General features: G+C 40.3%; 1 protein-coding gene across 1 annotated transcript in view; it reads right to left on the minus strand.

Annotated features, from left to right (window-relative positions):
• FAF1 (Fas associated factor 1) overlaps positions 1 to 22,324 on the minus strand; it is a 164,987-nt gene that overhangs the window by 84,495 nt on the left and 58,168 nt on the right. The window contains exon 8 of the mRNA XM_083509595.1: positions 4,092 to 4,178. Coding sequence (XP_083365721.1) covers positions 4,092 to 4,178 — 87 coding nt within the window. The remainder of the gene's footprint in view (positions 1 to 4,091; positions 4,179 to 22,324) is intronic.

Raw genomic sequence — 22,324 nt, forward strand, 5'->3', positions numbered from 1 at the left:
ATTATTATTATTATTATTATTACTACTACTACTACTTACTAAATTTATATACCAGCAACCAACAATGAGGTGAATGGAGGGTCTCGGGGTGCACCAATTTGTCACTTGCACACCTGGGACAATTATCTTACTCTGCCTCATGATTTGGCTGGCACTACTTACACATGTATCTCTTTTTGTAGTCAACAGCCAATTATCTAATTTTATCATCTGCCTAATAGAATATCTCTTCTCTCAAATTAACTTTTGTCTCAGTCTTTTTCTCCTTTTATGGAGAAAAGCGTTATTTTATTTTCTCTCTTTCTCCAAGAGACAACTCCCCTGAAAAATAGCATAGATCTGTTCTTAAATTAACTCATATTCAGAAAACATTAACTTTTCACTCTTTATGACCTCCTTTGAGGGTCAGGTAAATAAAAAATGTGATCAACACCGAACTTTTTAAAAGTCTTTATTTATGAAAGGGTATTGTGTCATTTTTCTGCTGGAGCGCTCACCACAGTTCACCAGAAACACATGAAATAGCAAGCAAATTGGAGAAGCAGAATTCTTGCAGTTCCACCCATGGGTACAGAAGTCCTAGCGCATGATGAAAATATCATATGCATGATGGCACTGCGGAACAGCCCCGAATAAGCCTCTTTGGCTGAGTGAACTGTCCTAGCCTACACCTTCTGCAGTGAACTAGAAGCTTCTGTACACAGAGGCAGGTCCACACCCTTCTGTGTGACCCTGGTTTATCGAAATGGAATGGAACTTGACTGTTAAAATAGATCACTTTCTAATCATGTATGGAATCTCCACAAATAGAAAAAAAAATCCCACAGGGGAAAAATACAGCTGGACACAGGAAAGTCAGAAGGAGATACATGACGACAAGGCTCAGGCCCATAGTCCTTTTAGTCACATTGCCCTTTCAGGGCTGTAACAACTAGGAGGGCTATAGAAGCAAAGGGCTGCAGGAATTTTAAGGCAGTGTAAGCAATGTAGAATGGCATGTAGGAAAGTCACCCACATTTCTCACTGACCATGCAGGCCGGTGAAAGCTTTCTTGGTCTGGATATGGCCCACAAGTCCCACATCAGCCTTCCCCAACCCAGCACCCTCCGGATGTCCTGGGCTACAACTCCTATCATCCCTGGCCATTGGCCATGCCTGCTAAGACTAATGGGGCTTGTAATCCAAAGCATCTGGAAGGTACCACGCTGGGGAAGGTAGACCTACATTGTCCACCCTGGGTCTTAAAGTGGCCACAAGTGTTTGAGGAGACTATAGGAAGTAAAGTGGCTCTTGTTGCCATTTTAAGTCCATTATGTTCACTACAATAATAGTTTCTATTAAAAACCCAAACTGCTAATGGAACGTATTCACAAACTGTGTACAACTGATTTCCTGCCCCTATAGTTTTACCCCCAATAGCTTTACAACATCTTGGAGACAGTTGGGAGGTCGCTACCCTAATTGCACCAGACATTATTAAGCTGACATATTGACTGACAGTGGCAAACAACAAAAAGAAATATCATGGCAAGCGAAATATTTTTAGCTCCAAGCAGAGAGATCCCTACCCCCCAAAAGTAGATCATCTGAAAATTGGAGAAATGAAAATCATATACTGTGTTTTAATTAGAGCAAGCAATTACAAATTCCCAGTGCTAACATTATTCCTACTCTGTGGATGCTGGGGAGAAATATCATTCTCATAAGGTAAAACAACATCTTAGCTATCTTTCAACATCCTTGTTTCTCAGTTAAATTGATACAGCATGAAAACATTCCCTTACCAGTAGACTTTTACATACTGATTTAAGAAAAAAATTGAAAGAGTTATTGGCATCTCTTACAGTTTCCCGTATGTCATTAGCCTAAAACGACAAATGAAGAACATGCCATTGCTCTAAAGGGAAGTGCAGTAACATTGCTTTTAAAAAAGCTCTTGACTTTGATGCATTTCTGGTAATGCAGAAGATTGAAGCTTATGAGGTTCATAGGAGACTCGATTACACAGGAATCTAATTATTGGAAGTCTATTTAGTTGTCCTGTTTGCTAAGGCAAAGGTTAACGAGAACTGCACTGAAAAAACCTCCTGTGGTATTACAAAGTATTTCTTATGGTGCATAAAATGTAAATGAAAAGTATTCTAATCAAGTCCTTCTTTAACTCTTTGTTAAAAGTTAGATCTCTGCTCTTGGGTAGTACCATTGAGACATCTTTCTGTCAAAAATTAAGTTATTACCAAAAGAAGGGGAATGAAAAAAGAAAGGGGGGGGGAATCTGACACAGGGGACTATTAGGCGATAAACTTTCTGAGTGAATTGTCTATAAATGACAAAAGAGAGAGAAGTGTTCTAACTGTTATTGCTAATGTTAAATCTTCATAAATATTAAGTTGGTGGCTTTAATTTCAGATAGAAATTAATTATATTTTTGGGAGTAACACGTTCAGAACTGTTTACACAGCTGACAGGCCTCAGCTGCAGTAGTTTCAAGCTGGGAGCTTTCTGGACTCGTCTGCCTGAAAAGCAGATGACTTAACAATCACCAGTTTCATTAAACTTGAAAAGAAAGAAAAAATATCACCTGCAACATTGTCACTTGTTAAAACAGAGTTTAAAAACAGATTTGTGCATTTTATACATGCTGGACATGCTATCCTACAAGGAGGTGTTATGTTTTTGTTGGCTGTTTTCCAAACAGCTGCTGGCATTTGGATTAGAAATCATGGGTTTTCAAATCCTTTCTGGCCTTAACTCAAATAGCAACAGATGACAACACACCAATATATTTCAGAGGTTGCAATTAACCTTGTCTATGTTTGTTTTTATCTAAAGCTTCAGTTCTACTTCCAACACAAGGACTAGCTACTTTCCCAGAAAATATCAGTGTGGCACTGTTCTGCCAAATGGGCAGCAATGTGCGGCCATTCTTTGAACTCAGGATGCAAAAACAATAAAAATTTAATTAAATAAATTAAATGCAGGGAGACAGCACATTTCCCAACAGGTTGCAAAAGAAATCACAGCCATTGCAGTAGTTATTGTAAGATTAAAACATGATTTATGGCCCTAATCCCAAAAGCCTTTTTAAAGTGGACCCTATGACTAGCACACATATAGTAAAACTTTTCCTTTTTTGATGAGCAAAGACAGGAGGTTCCTTCATTCCTATTTCCTTCCTGTCACAGACTGACTTTTAAACCTTGGAAAATGGACTAGAGAAAAGTATGCAGAGAACTGAAGCCTTAAAGATTTCAGGTAGTACTTAAGCACGTGCTCAAATGTTGTTTGAATTTGGCTGTCCTTCTTGAATGGGGGTCACAGAACATCATATTTATGTGGTCCTAATATTCTTCACCTTTTTAAAAATTAAAAAGACTCCAAATTTTATTAAAACAATAGTTAACTTAAAACATTAAGTGTATCTTACATCCACTAATAAGGCCCTTCCTATTTTACTAAAAAGGAAAGAGTAGCAAAAAGCATTCGTAGCTGTTACAGATTTGATTCTTTGTAGCTCAAACGCCCCCCATGTAATATGAACTAAGAGTATTTGTACCATGTTGTTGCAATAAACAAGCTACATTTTCAAGAGGTCTCCCATCTGTGCCTTCCTTCCCTTACTCTTATTCTATTGGTTATTTTAGCCATATAAGCCATATCCCATATCTGAGTCAGCCATCTTCTGCTGGCCAGGTCTCTATGAAGGCCCCTCCGTAAAGGAGGCTTGTTCTCTTTCTCACTCACTTGGCACACTTGAAACTCCCAAGCCACACAATGTAGGCGCACACCTGTTCTGGCCCCTTCCAAACCAGGCAGTAGAAATCCTGGACTGTGCTCTGACTGTGCTCTGGTCATTTCAATTGACCTATTCAGAGCAGCTTATGAAATAAATGTTTCAGTGCTTTACTGGATCAGTCAAACAGTTAAGCACCAAATATTGAATTACTAATATAACTTCAGGAGCTTGGACCAACTCCACAATTACATAATACACACAGGAGTATAGTAAAAATGAAATGTTTTCCATAGAGTCTGAAAACAAAACCATCATATGTACTAAAAAAATGAAGTACCGGTAAATTGTGACTTACTGAATCATCTGTAGCAGAAGCAGGCCAGCCTTCCCACAACTGATGACGAACAGGGATACTAGTCAGGTCATACACGTTTCGTTTAACCTACAGAAACAACACAAAATTGTTTAGGCGAACTGATGTTGTCAAAACTATTCATCCTTTGCAGGGTCATTTAAAATGTGCAAACAATTTCACTCAGCCTCAAAACAATCCTGTTCAGCGATTCAGATATTGCTGTGGAACTCAAGCTGAGAAACGACACTTTGCTCAAGGCAACCACAGAGACCTCAATGGGAACTGAGACCCAAATTCAAGACACCTACAATCCAAGCCAAAGGCTACATCCACTGGACCACCACCTTCTAAACAGAGTTATTTGAAAGATATTCCCATGGATTAAAAATGCCAAGCGTAAGCAGAAAGGGCACTGTGGATTTAGTAAACCGTAACCGACTGACATGCGTAAGATTTTTTTTACCCCGTGTAAATACAGTCCAGGGTCCTAGTATCTGTTGCTGTGATGTACCAAAATTAAGGGAAAGTGAATGCACTGAAGTTGTTCAGTATTCAGTTATTTATTTTAAATATCTCTCACCTACTCTTCATTGCCAAGGCAATCCCAGAACAGGTTATGTCAAGAGTATGTTACATTGAAATCAAAACAAAATGCATATTAAAATAAAGCAACAGAACAGGACCCTAAAATCAACAGGATGGCCTGCAATTCAGCAAATTCCTCCAAAGGTCTGAGCAAATCAGCAAGTTTCCAGCTAGTGCTGGAAACTCAACAGAGTTGGTGCCAGCCATAGGGGGACAGAAGAGAAATCCACATTCTGCACGCCTATACAAAGAAGGCCCTCTCTCATGTTACTGATGTATGTACACAATGCTGGACTATCCACATGGCAGGCAATCACTAGTTGTACACAAACAGTTCAGGACCACTGATATCTTGCAACACCTACTTGTTGCAGCACCTATGTCTGCCTGCTACTGTTCTCTGTAGCTCTAGGTGCATGTTTATTTTTTTCTAACCCATTATATGAGAAGCGCCCCTGTGGAACTTCCATCAGATCCCGTTCAAAGGATGATTTGAAGATTATGAAAATGTATCATGCAATTACGAGGATTGAGGCTGAGGCTGACTTTCCACTTCTTCAACTGGAATGGTCTCAAGTATGGTCTTAAAGATCTCTCAAATATATGTTTTTAACAAATATTGCTTCTCTTCATTATTTTAATACATAATGTTAAGTAACTACTTGGAAATTCTGCAACTGCAGAAACCTGTGTAATTATTGAAATAAAATGCACCTATTTGAAGAAAATTCAGTATTAGGTTTTAATATTAAGAATACTAGACCACTACGAACAATTTAGAAAATAGAAATTAACATTATGGAAAATACCACCAGAACCTCAACAACTTTCACCCCACCATCAGCCTGAGTCTAGACCAAACCACAGAGCAGTTTAATTTTCTGGATAGTATTGTACAACACAATGGACATAAAGCACCATCTTTTATTGGAAGCCTACTGACAGCTACATACACACCCATGCAGTATGGGGGGGGGCAGCCAGTACATTTCCCCCAAGCCTTGGAGGGCTAAGCTGGTGGGGGTCCCTGCCAGGGGCCTGCCAAACTTACGCTGTTATGCCAAGAACACCCTGTGCCTCCCAGCCAACCGGGGACTTAATAGGCAAAACGACCATGTATACACTGCAAGGCTTCCATAGTAAAACTTGGACCTGGAACAGATGGTGGCGGTGTCGCAGTAGTGTATCTCATGGACTGCGAGTCTATCTACCATATTTTTCCATGTATGAGACATCCCCATGTATAAGATAAGCCCTATTTTTTGAACCCAAAATTAAGGAAATGAAACCCTAAAACAGAAGTGCAAATCTGGATAATGGGTGGTGGCAAGTTGTTGATATTTTGGGGGGCGATCACCCTCAAAGTTTCCAGCATGAGGTGCATGCAGTTCACCGTGTTGCAGAGGCAAAGGCAGCAACTGGGGCAGCACACGCTCCCCCTCGGTGGCTCCCAAGCAGGATGCCAAGGAAGAGCCGGGGGAAGGCAGCGGCCGCTCTATGTCAGGCCATGCCATCGAGCAAACTGAGCTGAGGAAGGTGGTGAACGGGCTGGGGGCAGGGTGGGAGTTTGAGATGGGAAGAGGAAAAAAAGGAAAGAAGGGCAAGGAGAGGTAGCTGAGGAAGCTCAATGTACAAGATGACCCCCCCCCAATTCTTTACTAATGTTTTTTAGCAAAAAAACTCATCTTATACACATAAAAATATGGTATATCTATATCATCTATATCTATATATAGATATACACACACAGAAGTCAATGGAGCCCACTTTCTCTGGTGACAGTGGCAGATCTACGCATCAGCTATGAGTAAATTTGTTATTTTATTTATAATATGCACATCCCACCTCAGCTGGCAACTAATACAAATTGGTTTCCAAAATATAATAATCTAATGCTGTGTTTTCTAAAATATCTGTTAGTTTTGGCAAGTCTAGAAATAATGCATAAAGCGCAAAATAATATTTTCTATCACAGCAACAAACATGATACATTTCATTTCAATAATTATGAATATTTCATCAGTCTCAAAAACTAAGATTTTTGTTGACTAACATTAAATACTAAAGCAGCCACATAAGCTGAATGAAGCAAAAGTTTTCTTTCCAAAAAGCCTGTGAAGTAAAAATAACTAAAATCTGGAGTTGGATTCCTTACATTCCTTTCTAATTCCAAAGTACAACACCACAGTATTATGAAATAAACAGTATTCTCCTTTTTCCATTCACTCATCTGTAACTGCACTGATTTCAATAACATTCCTTTGCTATTCTAAGCCTGAAAGGCATGCTCTGGTTATAGTGTTATGTTGGTATAAAGCACAATGCCAGACTGATGTGCTGAACAAAAGTGATCAAAGTTCGAGTAACGTTAGCCAACGCACAAGTATTCTGCTTCATTATTCAACCAGAATGACATCTGTTGAGCAACTCGTTGCAGAATACACTAGTTGTTAGAGACCAGCCTCAGCTGGGAGGTACCATGTAAAATGTATTAGGGTTATGTTTGATTAAACAAACTGCTGAGGCTATATTCACAAATGGGTTCTGAAAAGATGCCAAAGTCAGTCTCCCTCTCTAACCACAGTATGTTAAAAAAAAAGTCTGCTTTCCCAGTGATGCAACAATGGTGTAATTGTTTAAAAATCTGTCTCTAAACAGATTTTAAAATTTATTTATATAATATGAAAATATACATTCTGTACTGGGGATATTTTTACATAGACTGAATGACCATATGTATCTATGCAGCTCTCAAACATGGAGGCAGGGAGAGACTTTACTTGGGCTTGGTGGTCTGAATGGAGGGTGGTGAGGATGGGCAAGCTTAATAATGGGGTTAAACTGTAGATCGGGATGGGGAATCCACAGTCCTTCTGATATTCCTGTACTCTCATCAGGTTCAGCTAACATGGCCAATGGTCAAGGGTGATAAGAACTGTAGTTAAGCAATATATTGAAGGCCACAGGTTCCCCAACATAGATCATGCTTGAAGGAGTTTGTGAAAACCTATTGCCTGTTTCTATATGTGGTATCAAGATATTGTAAAATCTTGAGAGATTTTCTGGAGCCAATCAGAAGCAGTGTTAGAGCAGTAGAAGACTGAGTGAGAGAGCTTGTGCCAACAACTATAGGACTTGTAATGTAAGAGGACAGATACCATGGCTTAACATGAACAAACACAATTTCAGCAGGAACTATAAAGAACTCTGGGCCTAGAGAATACATGCCACATAGATCAGGGGTCCAGCTCACACAATGTTAAGCCAAACTTAGCACAAACAAACAAATGTGCAAGTTCCTGGAGAGGAGATTGCAGCCACTTAGCTCAGCAGTAAAACTGGGGAAGAGCAAGGTTTGGCTTTGTGTTGTGTTGAAGAAACCTGGGTTCATGGCTAAGCCCTTTCAGAAAACCACAAGCTGTAAAACACAAGGAACCCAATGGTTGCAGCTTGTGGTTTGTATGGAGAAAGCTAAACCACAAACCCATGTTCTGACAACTTACTAAGCCAAACCGTGGCTAAGCTCAGCAGCAAAAAAAGAAAAAAAGGAAGGAGCAAAGCAGACCCCAGAACATAAAATAAAAAATAGTTCTATCTACTCTCCAATGTACACAGATAATCACTAGATTCCACAAACAGGAAACAGTGCGTAAAGGGAATTATTTCTGTTCATAAAACGAAAGTTAAGATCCAAGTCATTATGCTTTGGTGCTGCTGCTACAGTTGGGCTTCAGAAAGAGTGTTCAAGAAGATTGCATTTGAATATTTTTCATCCCTTACATGATTTTCACCATCTAAAACAATGAATAATTTGCTCCAGAAATGAAAGTAGAGGGTGTAAACTTTATCTGGATGGAACACTAGTGCATTCTAGACACATGCTTCTCCAAACACACACACACACACACAGAGAGAGAGAGAGAGAGAGAGAGAGAGAGAGAGAGAGAGATGAGGCATCAGCCAGGGGTGGCCAACTCTCAAGAGACTGCAATCTACTTTTAGAATTAAAAACTGGCAGTGATCTACCTCCATTTTTGAGCTTTTTTGGGGGGTTCAGCTCAAACTTGTTGAGCTTTTTTTAGGGGGGAGAAAGACCCCGCTTTTGGGGGGTTACAAAAAAGGCTTTTGTGGGGGGAGTTCCGTTTTTTTGGGGGGGTTAAAGGTTAAAGGCAAGACACAAACAGGTAAAGTCACTCACAAAAAGATCGCTATGGATCAGCACAGGGAAAACTTCCAGAGATCATTCAACAATGGATGGCAGGGTGAAGGGGCATGGCAGGAGTCAGAAATCGACCACGATCTACCAAAACCTCATGGGGATCTACCAGTAGATCGCGACTGACCTGTTGGACATTCCTGAGTTAGAGCATAGGTAGTCATCACAGTGCCCTCCAGATTTTGCTGGACTACAACTCCCATCTGCCCTATGCACCAGTCTAATGTGATAAAATAAAGCATTTTTACCCAGAAAGGTGATGACATAGCAACTGGAGAAAGGGACTACAATTTTATTAGTCCCTTTTCAATGTTAGCAATGGGGTCATTGCTAACATTCTGAATGTGGGAATTTCAAGGGGAGTTAGAATTGACCACAACAGCATTTTGGTATGCATATTTGGAGCAGAACTTATATTTTCAAGAAGTAATGCCATATTTGGGGTATCTATACTCTATCTAGCCTCTTATTTTAAAACAATTCAATATTAAATTATACTCTCCAACACCTTGAAATTGAAAATTCAAACCTTCAATGGTCCTAATTTTATTTATTCAATATTCATTTCCTCTTAATACTGATTTTTTTCCACAAAAACTTCCTAGCACAAGAAACTAGTAAGTTGCTCTGAAAATGGCGTTCTGCAGTACTTCATTTTGGGAAATATAATAAAAAATATCAAGTCTAAATGGCTCTCTGATAAACACTGTGGAAAACTTCAAAAAAAATGCCAAATGAATAAATCTTCTAGTAATAATAATAATTGTAATAATAATGCCAAATACCTGTTTCTTAGGATATAAGATGATATTGAATCAAGAAATCCAATATCATCTCCTATCATGTAAGCCAATTAAGAACAAGAGCAAACTAATACCTGAGCAGCTTTATCATTCTGTACATACGGCATTATTTTACTATCATCAATGGAACCACACGGTTTGCACTGTGACGTATACCGGGATGTCTCTGTCTTTCAAATATCACATGTCCTGCCCCCAACAGACTTGTTGTTTAAGGGCACCTGCAGCAGCATTGGAAAACAAACAGATCAATACAACAGACAAATGGAGTGATGAGGGGTCATTGACGCAGGATTGTATTACAGAACAGGTGGGTTCCAAGGATTCTTTCTGAGATAGAGACAGAGTAAGAAAGAGAGAAAGCCTAAGATTGTGTGCATGTGTTAATGCCACTTTACTCAGGTTTGTGAAGATACTGTCTAAGGCTGAAACTGAAAACTCATTTGCAAAGACGTATATATCACTGAACACACTGAGTAAACATGATTAGGGTTACACTTGTAAAGGGTAAAGGACAGTGCTGAAAAACAAGGGTATTTTCCTGTGAAATCTTTACTTGTTAGATCAGAACTAAGTCCCATTAAGTTCAATGTGATTCTCATGGAAGTGTGCATAGGATTGCAGCTTAAAGACTGTAGCATGCAAGACAAACAAAAGACCAAAAATTATTGCAAGACTTTTTTTTTTCTTCAGCTTTTCCACATCAAGGACCCACTTCAGCCCCATATGCACTATGGTACTCAACTCTGACATTTTTTCTCAGTTCTGATTTTTTTTAAAGAAAAGATAATAATTTTGGACTTCTCTATATTTTTCTCTCTCTTCCTCACTCCGCCTCCCTTTAACTATATCTATATATCTATATATCTATATATCTATATATCTATATATCTATATATCTATATATCTATATATCTATATAGATATATATCGATATAGATATAGATATAGATGATATAGATATAGAGATATATTCATTGATTACTAGCCCCACTTTAACTTTCTCCTTTTCTTGCTCTGTCCCCCTCTCTTTCTCCAAACCCTTTCCCTCTCATTAGAAAATCCTAATGATTCCTAACATGGAATTTGCCTCTCTTTTTCTACAGCCACCACAAACTAGGCTGGTATCTTTATCAAATTTTCTGCCACAACTCAAAGATCTCATTCCTGGTCAGTCTCCATCAGATCATACATTATTAGCATACATGTGAAGTTAGGGTGAATAGGATCTCCCCTATTTTGTTCTCACTCTTTTTAATTACAAACCAGCAGGAGACAGGGGTCTGGATCTGGAGGACAGTACTGGGAAAGGGCTCAACCTCTCTTCACTGCACTGCTTTCCCTAGTGAAATCACTCCCAAGCTGCTGTTTGCCCTGCAGGGGAATTCACACAGTACCATACACAACATCTCTTGCCCCAACTTTAGTTTGGCCCTCATTCATTCCAATTAATATTTTATTGGCTACAATTTCATCCAGCCTTCAGTAGCTTTCTGGTGCCAATCCCTGATATCTCAAAGGAAGCAATAGGAGAAAGCCCTCAAAGTCAAATAAAAATTGAGAGAATCTTCTTGATCCACTAGGAGGCATGCCTGTTGCAGGGGATGATCTTATGGTCTTTTAAACATTTCATATATATATATATATATTTATAAATAAACTTTCTAGCTCCAGGGATTCAGATTATCCAACAACTCTTATGTTACCAGTATTGCAGCCAATAAACACAATTTGAATGCCCATAGACAAAGGAACGCACACTGCAGGCGTAAGCCTGCAGTGTGCGTTCCTTTGTCTATGGGCATTCAAATTGTGTTTATTGGCTGCAATACTGGTAACATAAGAGTTGTTGGATAATCTGAATCCCTGGAGCTAGAAAGTTTATTTATAAATATATATATATATATATGAAATGTTTAAAAGACCATAAGATCATCCCCTGCAACAGGCATTAAAGCTTTTCTGTAAAACCTGGACAAAAATACTGTAGTGATATTGCGGTTCTTTGCTCGTGACCTCTCTATTTCTTTTAAATAAAGGGGAGCCATACTGGGGTGAAGGCATCCTCTTCCATTTGTCCCTGTGTCAGTTTATTGGTTAGCTTTTCTAGTAAGGTCATTTCCCATACAATTTGATACCAGTGGTCCATGTTTACTCCTGACAAGTCTCTCCAGTGTATAGCTATGAGGCTTCTGGCTGCTGAGAGTAGGTGGGTTATGAGCTCTGTATAATGTGAGTGGTCATTATGATCTTGGAAGATGATGACCTCACTACTTCTAAGAAACAAAAGAAGTGTGAGAATATATCAGAGTAAGAATAAATTGGTATATCAAGCAATACCTACTACATGCCCAGCAGCCATGCCTTGATATCCATCAACCTAATATAAATGGTATTTCAATATGCAATAAAAATGTTGTCACAGCCCAAAGGCTCAGTGTGAGTTTCCAGCATTCCTTAGTACAGTGGATCATACCTGCTGATTGTACTTACAGCAGAACAGAAGAGGAGCCCTTATACTAGACCGCATACCATTTCCCACAGTAGCCAAATGGAGACCATCAGCACCTGATACACAGTGGCAAGGGGTTCCATATTCCCTTTCCCTTAGGAAAGGTTATATAAAAGGGAGAAAATGCTGACTATGTTCCAAATTCACGATCCTCTCAAATCCTCTCCATGTTCTTAGGTGAAAGGCCAAGCATTTCATTAGTAGCAAGAGATGCTAGGAGTTACCAATACTTACACGTGACAAACTCCCGAAAGAAGATAAGCTGAATGCTTAACAGATAAAGAAACCACAGAATGCTGTCTATAAATACTGTTCTCAAATCTTGTAGAGTTACCACAATAACTCAGCAGGTGCAACAGAAGGTTTTGCTAGAGCTGAAATGAGAACAAACTACACAATTCTTAATGTTGACAGTGAATGAACATGTTTGGAGACACTTAGCTGTTTATCATGTGTTTGGAAGGGCCAGATACTTTGGCACATATGGTGACATTTTCCAGCTTGACAAAGTATGGGCCAGCAGTTTGGCGTAAGCCTGCAGTGTGCGTTCCTTTGTCTATGGGCATTCAAATTGTGTTTATTGGCTGCAATACTGGTAACATAAGAGTTGTTGGATAATCTGAATCCCTGGAGCTAGAAAGTTTATTTATAAATATATATATATATATATGAAATGTTTAAAAGACCATAAGATCATCCCCTGCAACAGGCATTAAAGCTTTTCTGTAAAACCTGGACAAAAATACTGTAGTGATATTGCATTGATTGCAGCAATGGTATAGCGCTGCAGCATCTAAATTGCTATGAATAGTTTAAACTATCATCTCATTGATTTTACATTATAAAATGAGGTCTCACACTTTATAGATAAAAACTGAAATGCTGACAAACAGAACACATCTTAAGTAATCCTGCCTTGCAATACCTCAGTTCTCAAAAAGCTCCGTTTTCAAATGTTTCAGCTCCCGAACGCCAAATGCTCTGGTTTTCAAATGTTTTTCAGAATCTGGACATCCGATGTGGCTTCCACTTGGGAGCAAGAAGCTCTTGCAACCAATCATAAGCCGCACCTCGGCCGTGGAACATTTCGGAAGTCGAACAATTTTCAAGAACGGATTATGCTTGACAAACAAGGTTTGAATGTATAGTTTTACTTTCCGTGTACTTGTGATGCAGGTCAACATGGCATGTTTCCAGTCACCATGCAAGAGAAGTGACCCAGGAATTATAATTAGAGGTTGTCACACAGTTTAAAAGAGCCTTGGAACAAGAGATCTGGTCAATGAGTGACTGAAGAGCCAACCAAACCCAATTCCAGCAAACAATTTTAGTGGAATCAGGCTCGCTTAACATTTTTTGCTGCATCTCTACACTCTAACTTGGGGCTTAATAGAGCTGAGTAGTACGGTATGTCCATTCCACATTGCATGATAAGGAACTGACTGTAACACTCTGTGTTTGTTTTTTATTTTAAAAAAGGGTGAAAACAAACAAATTTAAGTTTGATTCAGTAACTTAACTACCACACAAGTGGGTAACAATATGCTGAATAAAAATTTATATCCAGATTCCCTGACACCATCACTAACATACATGAGGATCCCCAGTTCACTGGTATAAACATGCAGTGAAGAAGTGGATAAATCCATTCTTTTGCCATTCCTTTAACCACCTGGCTGCAGATACAACATACAAAGATCAGCTATGAACCAAATTGAAAAAGGCTTGACTGACTGTTTTGAGGAATGGGAGACACCTGAAATGCTAGGGGTACTTTCATTCTAACAAGAAGTTAGATAACCTTTGTGCATCTCTTCCAAAAATGTAGACAGTATCTCTCTGTCTGACTGTCCTTGAATTATAATCTTTTTAGGGCTCAGATTAAACCAGGAGAAAGACTTATCTCTGCTTCCCACAGCAGTAATGCGGGAAGCAGCATGGGGAACAGGTGAACACCCCACCCTGATTCTTTCAACCTCGGACATCGTAAGTTGAACAGATCAGCAAGGGAAGCTGCTTCAAAGAGCAGTTCTGCGAGGAAGAAGCAGTTTCTATCAAATGGAAACCACATCTCCTTCTTTCAGATCAAAGGTGGATGGTTGGAAGCACACCTTTTTCCAGCAAAGGAGGAATTGGGAACCCACTTAAAGCTCCCATTTGCTCCTCTGAAGCCCTGCCCTCCCTTATCTGCCCCACACCTGACATCATGTAGGACCTCAAGTGTAGAACGGATCGGAGTAGCTCTCCTAAAATAGCCTGAGGACCAAAGATTCCACCACCCCTTACTTATCCCAAGCTTTTCAAAGGTAGCTGAACCACTGTGGTGGAGTGGAACACTTGAGAGAAATTTTGAGCCTCATAGCAGAAAACACTCAGAGGCTCTCAAGTAAGATCAAGTATGTGAGGTTAGGGAAAAAACGACCTTGAGAGATTATTTGACTGAGCAGTTTAATTTGTGTCTGGAATAAGCCAAGATAATAATGAAGCAGAGAATGCCAAAACAAGCCATTCCAAGCAGAGGTTTATTCTCATTCTCTAGAAAAATCTCAAATGAACATTCACAGATGTTCAATAGTTCAAGTGTTCAGAGATTTCCCCATCAAATTTTAGGTTCTGTCTTTAATACAGTATGATAATTTAATAGTAATATTAAATTAGTAGGTTCATAAATAGCATCTAAAAGTACGGGGAAGGTTGTGCACAGTTGTTTCTGAGTGGCCATTCCCATCACCCTCTCACACTCTTACATGCCCACGCAAGCTATTAATATGTGATAAACCATAAACAAACGCACTGCTCATACAAACACCATTGACATGTACTACATGCTAGCCAATATTTCAATAATGCTGCCTTTTCCCTTCTAATTTTCAGTCTACTTTTGTCAGATCCTTAACTTCCACAAGATAGCTGGAATTTAGCGCAACTGTAACCAAGGTTATAAAAATAAACTTAAACGACAAGGTCTATTGTTTTCAGAGCTATAACTATCTATTATTATCTGTAAGAGTAAAGCGTTTAACTCCACCACACATTCTCATACAGATTACACCTAATTATAAATATACTTCATAATGAACATTAAAGTCTGTGGTATTAAGTATTCTTACATTGTCCTATTAAGCGACTAACAAGCTGTCTTACTATATTCATAGAATGAATTCTTTTTTAAAAAAATTACTTCCATTTAAACTATTCACTAACAAAGCTATTCCTTAGCTCATCCCTGCCATAACCTGCTCTATTCAGAAACATATGGGAAAAGACATTAAATAACCACTGCAAAGCATAGACTTCTAGTATTAGTGCTACACACTGCATACCCCTATTCATTATTCCACCTCCCCTATTTAATCTATCATTAAGATTCAGTGACCCTACACTAAATTTAAAGCAGATCCTTCCTTCCTCCCATGCCTAAATTCACATACTTTTCTAGTTGTAGATGCCCTCAAGTATTACCCACTCTACAGGGTTTCTCTAATCTCAGCTCTGAGCTATGTCGTGCTATACAACCATGGAATTGCCGTTTTATATCTTTAACTATGAGGGCTTGCACTTAAAAAAACCAACACTGTGCTATTTCATTAGTAAAAAAAACTTATTTAGTAAATTCCAACAGTGTAGGTTTTTTAAAAAAATAATAATAATCCCACAACATTTCATACTCTATAGTACTGCCAACATTATCTTTGTCAAACGCTTTGACAATACATCTCATGAATTGTTATTAGTTTTATCAACAGCAGTACATCCTAGCCAAAGCTTGCTCATCCCTATCCTATCAATCAACCCAGGCATCCATTTAATGAGAAAATAAATGTTGTTTTTTTAAAGTACAAAGATAATTATTTATGTTCAGCTTTGTGTTTTACAATTTAAAATAGCAAAAACATATGCTCTATCTGGCAGTGTCACAACGTGCTCTGCGAACCCCACAGGTTTGCTGACCAGCCTGGCAGAGCGAGCATAGATTTCTCTTGGATATGATGGTATGTCTGGGATCTGAGAACTTGACAAGGCATTGGATCTGAGCCTTCATCAGTTCTCCTGCACCACGTGCCTGAACTGTTCCCAACACACCACCTTTTGGGCTGTTTTGGTCAAGAGGGCCACAGAGGTGGTAGTGGTGAAATCGAACATTGGCTCTCCCTCTCTGAGGCAAGAGATTTCTCTCCTACTAGAGACGTTAAGTCTGTAGCTTTAGCATGTTAAAACACACAAAGATTTGAATTAATCCAATTCTACAAAGCCTTTGCTTTGTAGCAAACCTGAGAAAGCCAAATAACTGAACACACAATTTCAGTTTTATGAAATGGAGGGATAGGTCAGTATTAAAGTTATCTAAGGAAAACAGCAGAGGGCTACTGAAGAGTTCACTTTTTCTATAGGGTTTGGGATATTTGGGGGGGCAATTATATACTATTTATAATATTTCCAGTCTGGAAAGATTAATTTGGCTTTGCTTTGGTTCTAGACCTTCCCAATGTTGAAATGCTTTTGTTCATGCTGCTCTATCAGTCTGGGATAAATGGAAATCTAAAGTAGCTCCATCTACTTTTCTATCTTTTTTAATGGGGTGTTAGGGGAGAGGTAGTACTTCTGGTACGTAGTTTGTCCGCCTTTGGTCCCCACCCTGCACTCAGCCCTTCCCTGTGGCTCCTAGCAGATGTCAGCATGCAACAGCAGCCAGATCAAGGTAGCTGATGGGTCTCAACCCTTGGTGACTTAGGAACTTCGGCTGCATGTGAAAACAGGCTCCAGAAGATTGAATGGATGAGACTAATCGTCGGTCCAACGGTCAATGAGGTGGTTTCTGCACATGTTGTAGAGGGAAGTAAGGGGCAGGTGGGGCTCATCAACCTGGCAAGGTAGCTCATGTAAGAGAAGGAAAACTCTGGTCCTAAATCTCTGCTGCAACGCTTGCACTGATGGAGCAATCTGCTTGCCACTGTCTCCCCTCTCCTTTCCCCACATGCTCTTCTGGGGTTTTTCCCCCCACTGCCACCCTGAGCCAATTTGGGGAGGACATGGGGGAGGAGATGGAGAAAGCCCTGTTGTGGTAGCTCAAGTCTTTGTTCAGGCTTCTGCTAATAGAACCTGTTAGTTGAATCTGGCCCCTCATGTCCAATGGAAACGTACCCCCAGGTAAGTGTATAAAGGTTTGCTGGGGAAATGTGGGTATAAAAGAACCTGTTTTCCTCTCAGGTTTGTCTTGAGAATCAAAGTTTTTGGTCAACAGTTATACTATACACCTGCACTGTTACAGGTTACAGAATTTCACCTGATCCATTAATTAAAGTGTTTGACTATGTGGATGTTTCAAGACTATTCAAAGACATAATTGTTTTTCTTTGATTTGCTGTCCCAAATAGCTGCACAATGGAAATCAACAGGATTAACTGGTTTGTTCATATTTGGGATGCTATGATCATGGAGAAGATCGCTGCACACATTACTGACTCCACAGGCAGCCTTTTTTCTAAAGCATATATGGGATGTTGCTTCCCCTTGGTCTTCAGACATGGCACTGGCAAACATACACACACATCCCAAAAGAAAGAAAGAAAGAAAGAAAGAAAGAAAGAAAGAAAGAAAGAAAGAAAGAAAGAAAGAAAGAAAGGCAAAATATTTTTTCATTTAGTGTCTTTAAAATGTCTTTATCACCTTTTTCCCTATATGTATGGTTCCACTAGCCTTTATACTTTTGATATTTATTTACCATACAGTTTGCCGCATTACTTTATTCAAACCTTCCCACTCACCCTTCCCCCTGTCAAATGTCCCTATCTGCTGTTACACTGTAATACCATTTAGATTTCATACTGGCACCATATTCAGTTTTATATTCAATGTTTAAAAACTATATTAAAATAAATAGCAAAGGAAAGGGTAAGATGGGGAGAGAAATGATTTGAAACAGCTGCTACTATTAAGCTTGTACTTTGCCAGGATAAGGCATAATTGCACCAACAAAATCACATAAGCACACCAGAGTGGCTTAGCTCACAATGGCTGAGCAGTCATGAGTGCAGTACACAAATCTACCCTTGCCAAAGGGGCACAATTGGTGTGGGGTGTGTGTGTGTGACTGAGAACTAACACAGCCATCTGGTGCACGGAGGCTCTCTCAGGCAAACATTAGGTCATAAAAGCCATAACAAAAGACTGGTATGCAATAAAAACCACAGTCATACAAATATTATGAATGTGTTCTGAAGTCCTCTACATGAAGTTCATAATACAGCACACACAGAGATACATGGAGTGCATCAACAGAGAAAAACAGCCACTGACATGAGCACAGGGGGCAACAGAAGCCTGGGGAACCAATTAGCTCCACACAGAAAGACTGAAGAAGCTGGAAGATCGGTGACAGTGGGGAGTCAGTGGCTTTGAGGGTACTATAGACACTGGCATACTATGTTATAGAGGAATTCTGCACTCCCACAGTCCTGAACAATGAAATTCCATCCGTAAGAACACCGCAAGCAGATGCAACATTAAACACGACACTATAGATGACACTATTCAATGCAAAGGAAAAGGATTTATTTTTTTTTAAGATGAAAATGAAATCACTCTGTACTTATCTATCTGCACTGTAATGGATCCAGAGTCAGCCCAAAGAAAATGGAGAATATACATTTGCTATATACAGAGAGAAAGAACTAGGAGAAAGGAATACCTCACATACTAGGAATTCTAGTTCATTGGTCAATATATAAATATATTAATCTAGGTCCCTTCCAACTCTACCATTCTATGATTCTAGATGAGTGAGACTTATGAGTGAGATGGGTGAGACTTATGTTGTGCATCAGTAAAAGGGGATTAAATGAGAAGGGGGAGAACCATTGAGCTCTTTGGGATATAAGCACAATAACTGATTGAATAATTAAATAGTACGCAGTTAAACTAGGGAATTAGTTACCACAAAATGTGGTGATGACCACCAATTTAGATGGCTTTGAAAGGAAATTAGAAAATTAAGGAAAAATATAGCTACAACGGCTACTAATCATGATGACAACAGGCCTCTGTGTACCAGCTGCTGAGAACAACAGTGGAAGAGGAATATTCTCCGGAAGGGTGGGATTCAACTAACGAGTCTCACCAGTGGAAGCCCTGCACAAGGACTTCTGCTTGTGCAATGAGGCTTTCAACCTCTCCTCCCCACCCCATTGGCTCTGGAGGGGTGCGAGAGACCCTGGAACAGGGAGAAGGGAGGAGTGGGAAGATCATTCTGTCTGGCAAAGTAAAATGCTTGGGTTGACAGAACAATCAGAAGAACATGATGCTGAATTCCTTCTCAGATGCCTTGTTTATGGGCTTCACTGTATGAAACAGGATGGTGGACTAGACAGAACTTTGATTGGATCCAGCAGGGCTCTGGTAGTATAATAGAAAAAGCTGCAGTGTACACTTTAGTAGATTTAGGAAGAGAAGAAGGAATAGAAGACATGCAGAATATTATCCTAAAAGAAACAACATATATATAACACAATGACATGCAAAATACTAAAGATAGTTTGAAAACATTCAAAATACATCAAGTGTATTACAATAAAGGTTATAAAAATGAAAAATCATTTAAAAAAAGAAGTGCAGGGAATAGGAGAAAGTCTTGCAATATTTCCTGTAAGCCCTTCATGCATGTGAGTGAGTGAGTGAATTAGTTAGTGAGTGAGAGAGATAAGGTAAGGATGCACTTCTTGTGTTCAGAGACACTGTTACTATATTCCTGTTGATTACCAGTCAACAGTAGGGAAATCTAGCACACCCCATAGTCAGCAAGAAACCTAGATAGAGGGTTCAGATAGTACTCCCAGGAAGATCATAGATCAAAGAATCATAGTTAGAAGGGGCCATGAGGGTCATCTAGTCCAGTCCCCTGCAATACAGAAATCTTTTGCCAAATGTAGGGTTCGAACCCACAACTCTGAGATTAAGAGCCTCATGCCCTACGTACTGAGCTATCCCAGTTTCCAAGCTCAAGTTTCTATCACAGTATTTGCTTACAAACTTTACAAAATGGCACGCAGGAAGATGCCTTATACTGTACCTATGTTCATCTAGCCCAGAATCACCTGCTCTGACTGGTAGTGAGGTCTTTCCCATCACCTGCTAATCCTTGCAACGGGAGAGGTCAAGACCTGGAACTGGGATTTTCTGCAAGCCAACCACATGTTCTAACTGTGAGCTATTGTCCCTCCCTCTATGATACCTGATCACTGAAAACTATTCCTTTTGTAGACATGAAGAATTATTTAGCGTAGTGCTAAGCTAAAGTCCCGTAGTGGTATACTAGTCAATGGAGGTGGCACTGTGTGACAGGGGTGGATGGCACTGTGGTCTAAACCACTGAGCCTCTTGGGCTTGCCAATCAGGTCAGCGGTTCAAATCCCCACGATGGGGTGAGCGCCCATTGCTTGGTCCCAGCTCCTCCCAACCTAGCAGTTTGAAAGCATGCCAGTGCAAGCATGCCCGTGCTTCGGGCGACAGGTTGCCGCCCCAAGCTTCGCGCGCCCGGCAGGACCTCCTGCTGGGCGCGCAAGGCTTGCAGACACTCACCGGGGCTGCAGGCTGCTGCCCGCAAGCCTTGTGAGCCCGCGGGAACTCCCGCCGGGCTTGCAAGGCTTGCGGATAGCTTCCTGAAGCCTGGAGAGCGAGAGGGGTCGGTGCGCACCGATGCCTCTCGCTCTCCAGGCTTCAGCGAAAGCCTGCATTCGCTCCATAGGACGCACACACATTTCCCCTTCATTTTTGGAGGGGGAAAAGTGCGTCCTATGCGGCGAAAAATACGGTATATGGGGGGAATCAAAACAGAAGCCTCTTAAGGAGATTTTTCTCACTACTGCCATCTTTTGGCAATGAAATAAGCAACCATCTGCAGATTCCATGGGAAAGTATGAAGAGGCAGAATAATTGGGGCCAAAATAGTAAAGAAACTGGGAGATCTGCCTCCTTCTAACTCCCTTCACCGCCACCCAGAAAAGCTGTGTATTTGATGGGAAGAAATAGTGGTTATGAGACAATCTAATCAGAGCAGAATGGGAAAAGAAAAGCAGTCCCCCAGTGGTTTCCCCAAGCTGTCTTCTTAACTCTCTCGCTGCACTCCTAGGAAAGCAACTGGGTGGGGAAATTTTGATTGTAAATAGGTCAAAGTTAGGAACAAACAGAGAGACAGAAACAGAAGGTGAGAGAGCTGTTGCTCCTGTTAATGTACAAACCCATGCCAGGGGCAGACATTGGTAAAATGGTGCCCAGAGCAAGGAGAACATTTGGTTCTGCACCCTAAATATTGCTTTTTATGGGTCTTCTCAGTCAGTAGATACCTGAATAAATATTGGGATATTATGATGATGATGATGATGATGATGATGATGATGATGATGATGAGTCCCCTCAGTTTGTTGCTCTGTGTAGGGGAACTGCTTAAAAAAGGTAAAGGAACCCCTGACCATTAGGTCCAGTAGTGGCCGACTCTGGGGTTGCAGCGCTCATCTTGCTTTATTGGCCGAGGGAGCCGGCGTACAGCTTCCGGGTCATGTGGCCAGCATGACTAAGCGGCTTCTGGTACCCGCCGGAGCGGTACCTATTTATCTACTTGCACTTTGACGTGCTTTCCAACTGCTAGGTGGGCAGGAGCAGGGACCAAGCAACGGGAGCTCACCCCGTCGCGGGGATTCGAACCACCGACCTTCTGATCGGCAAGTCCTAGGCTCTCTGGTTTAACCCACAGCGCCACCCGCGTCCTCTGTGTAGGGGAACTGCTTACACCATCCTAAATCCAGTGCAGTCCTTAGCCACATTTCATGGGGGAATATGTTGAGAGCCTGACCATATGGATCCCAGCATCTTGCCAAGTTTGGTCCTTAACATCAAGTGTAAATAATATAAACTTCAGAAGAAATAAGCTGAACTCCACTCTACTAGGGCCCCCTACACTATCAATGTCATTGATTCTTCTATAAAGTTTGCAACTTTCAAAACTTGTATGCACTATAAAAATATTCTCATCCAAAAATATTAACTCTCTTATGCTTTTAAACAGCTCTTGGGCAAGGATCGCACAGAGGCAGCTGAAGTGATAGACCAGTGCTGGGAGGCAGTG

Source organism: Podarcis liolepis, assembly GCF_965112155.1.
Source record: "Podarcis liolepis genome assembly, chromosome: 6".
NCBI lineage: Eukaryota > Metazoa > Chordata > Lepidosauria > Squamata > Lacertidae > Podarcis > Podarcis liolepis.